Consider the following 10673-nt stretch of genomic DNA (forward strand, 5'->3'; position numbering starts at 1 on the left):
TTAATTCGAAAAAACTACCCCTCCATCCATATTTTCATTTTATTTCAAAATAAGGTGTGGGGGCATTCAGTGCTCAATATGCACTTTTAGGTAAAGCACTGTTTTTTTTCGTACAGTAAATAAAATAACAATTTACAGTAATAATTCAAAAATTATATTTTCAATTAAATCTAATAAATAAATCATTAGAGCACGTAAAAACGGCGGCAACTTTAGCAATCTCCGTTTTATCGGAGATAAACCTATGTATACTCTGTCTCCGACGGCTAGAAGAATCTGTGATTCTCCGAGATAGAATATTGGTTTGGGATGGGATAATCTCTTCAGAGGAGGCTAGATAGATAGATAATGTATATTTATGTTTTTGGCGGCAGTATAGAGATTAGTTACAGTTACACCCTTCTAAAAGTGTTTTCTCTTAAATTAACTACATCCTATAACATAAAGTAGTAAGCTTTTTTGTCTGTAGAGCAGGATCTCTGAATCGAATCATTCTCCTTTCCAGTGAAGATTCTTATAGGTCCTGAGATGGTTTAAGGCTATTTTATCTTAATAAAAAAAACTTTTGCATTTTCATATCCCTTCGAATTTATAGCCCCTAGATGCTGGGGGTTCTGCCCCTAGTTTGACATATGGTATAGTTTAAAGTGTATACTATAAAAGAAAAGTTTATGACATATTTAGTACATGTAGTAGCAAACTGTATATTATTTTTGCTGAAAGATTGTTTGTATTTAAAATTTTTTATGATGAACCATAATGTATGAAAAGCTATTAAAACGCAATGGGATGTTTATTAAGTACCCAAAGTTTTTATAATAACGTTTTATTAGCTCTGAATTTTGATTGGTTGGTTCAAACGAACCTAGTAATAGTGTCTAACTTTTTATCTTTGTGACGTAACAAAAATCCATCTCTTTTTTAGGGGTTTCCTTTCCCACCTTCGATTTTTGTTACGTCACAAAGAAAAAAAGTTAGACACTATTACTAGGTTCGTCCAAAGGTTTCAACTACTGATTGTAATCTACAGAAGGGGTAATTTATTGTATCATCATTGGGGATGTACATCAATTTTTCGGCCATTGTATTATCCTTTTTGTTCTTCTTGATATAAAAATTAACTTTCAGATATAAAAATGATGTTTTTATCTAACTATTTAGATGAAAATAGACCAGAGATACTTGATTACAGTCATCAGAATAAAGAAGGCGTAAATTCTGGTTATATTCAAGCTACTAATGGTAACATTTTTTCGCTAATTTAGGCATGTTAGAATTGTCCTATTGATTTTAAACTTTGCATGGTGATTCCTGTAGTAGTTAGGTACGATTTAGAAAGCGTAGCAACTCTATAATCATTACCAGAACGTCCATTTTAAACATGTTGATTTTTTTACTTTTTTAACAACAAATTTTTATGTGATCTAATAATCCGATTGATCTGATTTTTGGTATACTTATTCCTGGGACAACAAAGAACAATATTATAAGCGAAGCAACTCTATAATCAAGTCCTAAAAATGTAAGTATATCCATAAACATTATTCTGTATCAAGCAGTTTTTCAACAATTTTACTTACAATTTTGCTTCGACATTTATATTCTGATTATTCAGTTCTGACACTATACAAGTGTTAGTGTCCGTTTGTCCTACCGTTTCAGTGCTTCGCTTTTATGGATGTTGTCATCCTTGTCTAAATAACAAATTGTGAATCTGAATACACACATACATATAGTATTTGCTTTTAAACAGCTTTTGACAGCTTGTCAGTGGCTTATTAATATGTATAAATTTTCAGCTGTTATCGAAGTTTTTTTTAAAAACACGTAGGTTTGTTAATTTTTACTCGGCGATTGTTGAGAGCAGTGACTTGCGTTGACAGATACTTAAAATTAAAATTGGTAAGGTCAGACTCCCCCTTCTTTCACTTCTAGTGGTTTCACAACCCCCTGGGGAATCGCTGTCAAAAGCTTTTTTATTATTTAGATGGTAAGGGCGCAGCCTTAATTCTTTTTGATAATGGATTATGATTTCGGTATTGTCCAATATAAGCTCATAAAAATTTAAATAGATTATTTATAATATCTTGGGATGTTTTGACATGAATATGCAATAAAACAATATGTTCAGATATATTTTGTTTTCAGGTGATGTTCAGCAACATATAGTTATTACTCCGGATACTCCAAAGTTTCAAACTAACATCCAACACAATCATATCGTAACTGCACATGACAATCAAGTAGCCAACGAAGAAGTTATTGAACCATCAAGTGAGAATGAAATAGTGTATGATGGACAAATGAAGTTTATTTCCCTGCCCTCAGAAAATTTAACGAGACAGCAATCTATTGTACAGATACATCCATCTACAATTTATCAAAGTTATTTGGATTCTTCAGGTAGGAGAGATAGTTGAACATTTTTTAATGAGCCTAACAAACAAATTTTGATTTTAACTAATAGCTAGATTGGGTTAGGAGACCTGTTGAACTGGATCATAATCATATTTTTAAAGATGATAGTTGAAATATGAAAGGTTAAGATACCTTTGTTTTACATCATTCTTAGGGAGTAAACTGCAAATCAAATCTTATTAAATTCTATGATGTTAAAGGAGTAATATTATTTTTTTTATAAATTTCACTTCCAAATTAATATAAGTTACTATTCTGTATAATGATAGCTTATTCCTAGGATCATCACAGCTAGAGTACAACCATGAAATTTCTGCTTCCAATGTCTCTGCAAACAAAGGTGAAGGTTGGAATATTCAACATGGTCCTTGTGACTCTAGTCAGTTTCAGGTACTTCAATTTAGAATTTTTAAAACAAGTGGATTTGCCCCTGAAAGGTAGGGGGGTAGTTTAATTTACAGATGATTTTCATTTAGTTTGCTGGAAGTTTAAGTTTTTTTACGATCCATTTCTCTAAAATTCTTGTATTTTTTTACGTATTATAGACAGCATTTCGCTTCTCGGAGCAAAAATCTTTTTTTTTATTTTTTTTATTTCAATATTCGTGGAAATTTGTTTGTAATACGATGCTATACATGATTTATCAGTATGGCTGGAACCAGTTCTAATTCCAGCGGATATTAATCGGTTTCGAAGCCATACTGGAAAAAATTATTATAGTCAAACATAGCATTTACAAAAAAAATTTACAAATAAAATACAGGTTAAACAATAATAAGTTCATTCATTATCTTCATCCTCTTTTAATGTTTAGATAAAAATTGATTTATTATTAATATGATCTTACACCAGATTAGATTGTACTCTACTAAATTGATACTCCTAGCTTGCTAAAGTAACCATAGCCCCAATCCACCCCCTTTAACCCCCTCTTCTTGTATTGGATGAATGAACTGACCATTAGGTGATGTTCATGTTAGCAACCTAAATTGACGCCATTTTTTTAATGTCATAATATCCACGCATATTCTAAATGTATTGATAGATGTTACCATTACATAACTTATTCCTTAAATTTATTTGTAAATAAAAATTACTGTAATAAGGTTATAGTGGCTGCTCCTCCCTCTGAAGATGGTAAAGATGGTCACCATGAAGAGCAAGGACATGTTGTGTACAGTGATGGAGGAGGTAGACAGGGGCATTGGGGCTCTGATAGATTTTATGTAACAGATCAGGTACAATCCTTTTTATAAAGATATAAAGATGTAAAAGCTACTTTATAGATCACTTTGTCTTTTCAGTCAGCCCATAACTCATAGGGGGACATTTAATTGACTTTCTCGGCTGCTATTAAGGAAAGACAGCTGATATTATGAGGATAGACAAGTCTTGCATGTGCGCAACAAGTCTATACATTGTTTTGTCTTTCATGCTTCAAAAGAAATAAAACTTATTTCTAAAAGATTTCATAATTTGATTTAATTCTTTTTGCATATTCTCTTTATTACAACTGAACAGCTGGTTTCTAGATTACCTTTTCTGTTTTTCCATTTATGGTCTCCACTGTTTTTCTAATTTATGATTATTATCTTTATTTAGAATCTACAAGTGGTAAATTTATCAGCTGTTTGTTGTTCAGCTGTCTCCCCGCCATTTTCAATCAATCAATTAGAAGGACAGGTAATACAATAGATGTAGTAGGTCTAGATGGTCAAACTGAGCTCATAATCCGTCAAACTTTAAAAGGAAATTTTAGTAGACAAACCCCTTTGAATATTTTTGATTCAAATAATACGAGCGACGATTTAATTTCCGGAAAGCTAACTTTATCCTAAGAAATTCAATTACCCATAACTGACTTCATAATGCTTTACATTATTCCAGTGAATTTATGATATAATTTACCCAGGAAAGGCTTTATATTATATAAGAAATGTGACTTCTTATAGCTGACTCATTATGCGAATTAAATGAAATAATAACTTCCTGTATGTACCTAAATCTTAATTTGTTTCTCAATAAATAACAAATTTTGATTAAGTAACTTTTTATCAATTTAATTTAATGATATTGTTTTATTTATTCCACTGGAAATTAAGATTTTGTCAAACAGGTTGAGCTAACCATCTTTGAAAAAAAGTCTAAAACCTGACCAAATCAAAAGCAGCCTTTTACCTCATTATATCCACTGTTATCAAGATTTTAATGGACACACATATAAAAACTACTGTACGTAATAGTACCATTAACCCTATTTAAAAGTAATATGAAACCAAAGGATCTCGCTAACCGCTGAACTGGTCTTACGACAAACGCAGGAGTCCCAAACGTCGGAGTGGACAAACGTCGGAGTGGATACTTATCCTAACATAACCTATTTTAGACCATCTTATAGGTTTTTTAAATGCCTAACCTCTGCGGGGGGCTTATTTGTTCTTTCATATCTTAACCTAACCTAATCTGTATAGAAAAACTTAATAAAATAATTATTTTAACACTAAAGCGTTTGTCCACTCCGACGTTTGGGACTCCTGCGTTTGTCCTGGAACCGCTGAACTAATAGGATTCCCCCTTACAGTATAGCTTTTCATAGGTCCTGGGAAGGTTTATGAATATTTTTGGGGAGGGCACCACCAGTATCCTTAGAGAAATAGCCACTTAAAAAAATAACCAACCACCCCAAAAATAAACAAGGATGACAACATCCATAAAAGCGAAGCACTGAAACGGTAGGACAAACGGACATTAACGCTTGTATAGTGTCTGAACTGAATAATCAGAATATAAAAGTATAAGAGTCAAAGCAAAATTGTAAGTAAATTTGTTGAAAAACTGCTTGATATAGGATAATGTTTAAGGACATACTTACATTTTTAGGACTTGATTATAGAGTTGCTTCGCTTATAATATTGTTCTTTGTTGTCTCAGGAATCAATATACCAAAAATCAGATCAAACGGATAAATAGTTAACATAAAAATTTGTTGTTTAAAAAGTAGAAAAATCAACATGTTTAAAATGGACGTACGGACATTCTGGTAATGATTATAGAGTTGCTACGCTTTCTAAATCGTACCTAACTACTACAGGAATCATCATGCAAAGTTTGAAATCGATAGGACAATTCTAACATGCCTAATTTAACGAATAAAAGCTATCTATCTCGGACGGACGTACGGACGGACGGACGGACGGACGGACGGACCGTACCTAATTATAGAAAAGCTTCGCTTTTAAAAATAAATTTCCTAAATTGAAAGAGATGGTTGCTAGTTCCTCATAATTGGCTTATGCTGTATTAATTACCTAAATATTCCCCTCTATCTTTTGAGAATAACACATTCTGTGTTGTTTTCAAATATCTGTTAATCCTTGATTTCTTGACGTTTATTAGAAAACAATAACAATACAATACACTATGAGAGTTATATTAGAGTATTATTCATCATATATATTTTCAAAAATTACTGACAGCATTAATTGTTTATTAAAGCAGGAAAGCTCATGGATACCTTTGGATAAAACAATGGAATTTAGACACTGACAGTTTGAAATAACCAACCCCCCCCCTGCCTATTTTTAACTGTAACTTTAAAAGAAACTTATTTAATGCACTAAAAACCAGCGGGGCATGTTTCACCATCCCCTCCCTCTCCAATTCCCGTAATAGATTTACAGTATCTTTAATTGTACAATAATGACTAGGGTTTTTTGTCTTTGTAAAATATTCCAACAGAATAAAATTTAAGTTCCATAAATGGAATTATCAATATTATCAATTAACAGCAATTATTGTATGCACACAAATCTAATTTTATCAATCTAATACTTTCATCTAAACCTTTTTTATTTGTTTTAGGAATCTTGCACGAGATATGATTACCAGCCCTCAGTAAAATTGTCAGACCAACAAATACAAAATCTCCTCAGAAATCTAAGGTAACAAATTAATAGCTTCAAATTTTGGTTGCATTTTCTTACTCCACCTTAAATTTATGGGGTGTGTAAAGGATAGAAAGGGGTGTACCCGCAAACCCTAACTTTACTAGTGGGTGGATACAAACCCCTTCTTCGCGACTCTGTTCAAAATTAAATGCTACAACTTGTTAATACTTGACCCATTGGCCTAAAAAAAAATATTTGCCCTATGTTTCATTATAACTGTTTTGCAATTACATGTATTTTCTTCTTTTAACAGGCCTGTAAGTAAAGAATCCATATCAAAACCAGAAAGCTACTCCTGTGATATAAACCAAAACATATCAGACAACTTATCCAACCAACAGCAACATATCAAAATGACTGTTCATGATGTCACTAAAATGTTAACAAATTCTGATCAAGTAAGACATATCATAACCAGTTCTTGTAATGCCAGTACTGATGAGGTTAACAAAATGGCCGCTGATGACGTCAACAAGATGGCGGCCACTGTTTCATCCAATGAGAATATAGCACAGCTTGTTGAGGATTTTGTGATAAATAATATTGGTTCAATTGCTGAGAAGATTGCTCAGTGTTTACAAAATAGAAATTCAAATCAAAATACAGGTAAGACTAATATTAGAAACTTCCCACCATTTGAAATGATATGATTGTTTGTTAGGGAGAAAACATTTTTGTACAATTTTAGGTAGAAGATGATTATACTCTACATAAAAAGGTTCTAAGATAAACAAATGGAACAGGGGTTATGCACAATCACTATTCGATTAAATAAATTTATGGCAATGTTTTCGGCTTTCCGCAGTTTTTTGGCCCTGAGGGTCCAAAGGCCCGAACTAACTAAACTGGTATTGAAGTTATTATTTTTTAATTTTTAGTTGAAAATTGTCTATAATACGATACAATACGTGTTTCTTAGTATAGAAGTATTTGTGTTCTTTATCTCTAAATGAATATAATATTATTAAACTGTTTTCAAATTTAGAAATAAGAAGTACTACCCAGTTTCCAAACAAGCCTCCTGAATCCCCAAAGCCAAAGAAGACGCTTGATGAGGCATTTGAGGACTGTTTTGAAGCCTGGGGTGTTGACACTGACAGGGGAAATAAATCTTTTGGCCTCTGGAAGGATAAAGGTAATCCTAGCAGCTGTACTTCCAATAAGATCTTAAAAATGGATTTTTATTTCGCGTATTTTCTATATAGTTGTGTGTAACCGTTTAGTCAACTGCGTTTATAAAGTCAAACTGTTCTTAGTTATGACTAAATATATCTATAATACAAAGTAGAACGATGTCTGTCTGTCTGTCTGTTTGTCTGTTTGTTTGTAGCGAAGGATCTCGCTAACCGCTGAACCGATCGGGTTCTCCTTTACATGGTAGCTTCTCATAGGTCCTGGGAAGATTTATAACTATTTACTTGGGGGGTGGGACACTCCAAACCCTCCAAAAAAAGGAAATACCCCCCCCCTCCTAGGCTAGGCCTAGGCGAAGCCGCTAGTATACTTATATATTAAGGGTCATAATTAGGAACAGCTTAACTTAATAAGCACATTTGACAAAACGGTTGCACAAAAAAGTTTACCTAGATTCTAAATGTTTTTGTTGCTTTTCAGGTTCCGAGTTAAGACTGGCAGATTTTGTCCTGCACAAGAAAAGCCGACATTTACCTGTTTCATGGCTCAATGTTAAAAATTCTTCTCATATCTGCTCTAAAAAATGTGATACTAGAAATTCCAGGAAAAGAAAACTTGTTGACGAATAAAAAGTATCAAAATATTGTTGTGTATTATTGTAAATTTTGTTGACAAACTGCTCTACAAGTTTTGTTAAGAATTAAATTCCATGGAAACTGTAACTATTACAATTAAAGTAAAAGAATAGAGGGGAAATGAGTTAAATAACTGTTTGTCCCGAACCCTTGAACCCTGTGCCGACTTTCGTTTCAATTTGGTCTCTCAATAGCTTCGGAAATATTAACACAGCAATGTCGCTACAAAAGAAAAGAAAGCAATTTGCTAGCTGACGAAAAAGGTCCCCAAGACTGGAACCAGGTAGTTGCCTGGGTTATACATCTATACTATTCATTATGAGGAAGTTACTGAAAATTCCTATTGTAGAGGTAGGAGGAAGGGGGGGGGGGATGAGGTCCTCCCTTCCTTGGGAATTGGGTAAAAAGGTGGAGCTTTTTAAAGAAGAATTTGTATAGAAAAATTTTAAGAATTTTGATTACAAAAGAAGAGAATTAAAATATTCTCCTAGTTAAAAAAAATGTCATTCTATTTGTAAAATTTTCGCCAAGTTTTATAAAAATAAAAAATACAAATAAACTAAAATATAACTTTAAAGGATTCTCATTTAAAATAATACCATTTTTAATTTATTTATCAATACAATAATATTTTAATTTGTACATAAATTTGGAATCAAAAGTTTACTTTAATACCTTTCTAAATGTTATAATATTACACAAACAATCAAATGGTAAATTTAAGGGAGTAAGGAATAATACACGAGGATGAAAAATTATTAAAGATAAACAAATAATCCTTTCTTTAATATTTATTCTTAATTTATTTTTACTGAACACTGAAATCATAACTACAGAGTGTTTCAAGAGAAATGCGATTTTTAAAAACTTAATTAGACATAGAAAATGAAACAATTATATAAAATGCTTTATATATTTGGAAAACCTATTCTGGGACATTTATGTTTCAAATATTTATAAATGATTTTTTCTACAAATCATGCCTTAAAAACCGGTTTTTCCAAAGGCCTTATTTTTGAAGATTTACAGAAATAAAGTTTGTTGAAAAAAAGCCCTCAGTTTTAAAATTCAAATTGCGCGGCTTGTATTTATAGTAGAAATATGTTATGCATACCGTTAAAATTGTCATAATCTCTAGTTTTTGGATATATAAGAACCATTCATGTGCTACGTATAGTTTAAGAGCTACGTAGTAAAATGTTCCAACTTACTTAAAACTTTTCAACCTTTCTCACACTTTTCAATGTAGCTCCTAAACTACAGATAGCACAAAAATAGCACTTATATTTCCAAAAAAAATAGAGTTTATGACAATTCTAACGGTATGCGTAACATTTTTCTACTATTAATACAAGCCGCGCAATTGAATTTTAAAAATGTTCACATTTTTTCCACAACCTTTAAATTCGCAAATCTTCAAAATTAAGGTATTTGGAAAAACCGATTTTAAGACATAATTTGTCGAAAAAATCATTTTTAAATATTTGAAACATAAATGTCCCATAGTCGGTTTTCCAAATATAAAAATATATAATTGTTTCATTATCTATGTCTAATTAAGTTTTAAAAAAACGCATTTCTCTTGAAACACCCTGTAGTATGGTTATTTCAATGGCTGTATAAAAATATCCACAAAAACGAAAATACAAATCCTCAATTTTTGGACTGGGTTATCGTACCAATTGACTCAATTTTTAGATATTTATTGGAAAGATATGTTTTGAGTGATTTACTGAACCATATAACCTTGCATTATAAATTGTAAATCACATCAAAGCAAAGACTTACAAATAGTTTCTCACAAATAGTTAACATTCAAAACTGCCAATTAAACATGAAATCGACCGCCAGTTGTTCAAGAGTCTCGACCAGAACTTCGTTATAATCAAAAATGTTAAAATATATACTCCTACTTTTAGTTGAATTGCGTTACTTTTCTTAGTTAGAAGATTTGGTATCAAAAAATTACTTTGACTTAAACTGTGTATGCCATATACTTGAAAACTGGATTTATAATTTTATAGACAAACCCCAATCTGTCCCAGTTTGGGCAAGACGATTCCTGTGACGTCATATAAAAAGGAAAGGGGGGGGGGAAGAAAATCTCTTCAAAAGAGATGGGAGAAAAAGGAAGAGATTTTCTTCCCCCCTTCCCTTTTTCTTTCCCGAAACGTATGTGACGTCACAGGAATCGTCATTTTATATAGTAAGATCATTAAAAATGGAAACCAATCAATCTAAAGTTGTAAGGAAAGTCGAGGAAAGGTTTTCAGAAAGCGTTTTAGGCTATTAGAGTACAACCCTCTCATAAAAACAAAGAAAAATATTTTTGTTACTGTTTTGTAATCTAACCATGAGAAATAGTTTGATAAATATTTAACAAGATTTGGCTTTTCAGATCACAAGGCTAAACTTGTTCTCAGCTGAACAATAGAATTATATATTAGAGCACATTGGAAATAAAATGAAATTGTGTATTTGTGTGTATGTGTTTGTCCTGCAACTATTGGTTGACGAGTTTGTACCAACCAATCATGAT

At 31.8% G+C, this 10673-nt stretch overlaps 1 protein-coding gene across 1 annotated transcript; it reads left to right on the plus strand.

Moving 5' to 3' along the window:
• Window positions 1-1132: 1132 nt before the first annotated feature.
• On the plus strand, window positions 1133-8128 carry LOC145327583 (uncharacterized). The gene is made up of 9 exons (XM_080171122.1): window positions 1133-1242; window positions 2149-2403; window positions 2699-2808; window positions 3525-3656; window positions 4021-4101; window positions 6280-6359; window positions 6619-6971; window positions 7351-7500; window positions 7980-8128. Exons 1-9 carry the CDS (start codon window positions 1137-1139, stop codon window positions 8126-8128), a joined length of 1416 nt encoding a protein of 471 aa, XP_080027248.1. The 5' UTR covers window positions 1133-1136.
• The last annotated feature ends 2545 nt before the right edge of the window (window positions 8129-10673 follow it).

This window comes from Acartia tonsa, chromosome 9, assembly GCF_053477335.1.
Source record: "Acartia tonsa isolate MP-2025a chromosome 9, ASM5347733v1, whole genome shotgun sequence".
Classification (NCBI taxonomy): domain Eukaryota; kingdom Metazoa; phylum Arthropoda; class Copepoda; order Calanoida; family Acartiidae; genus Acartia; species Acartia tonsa.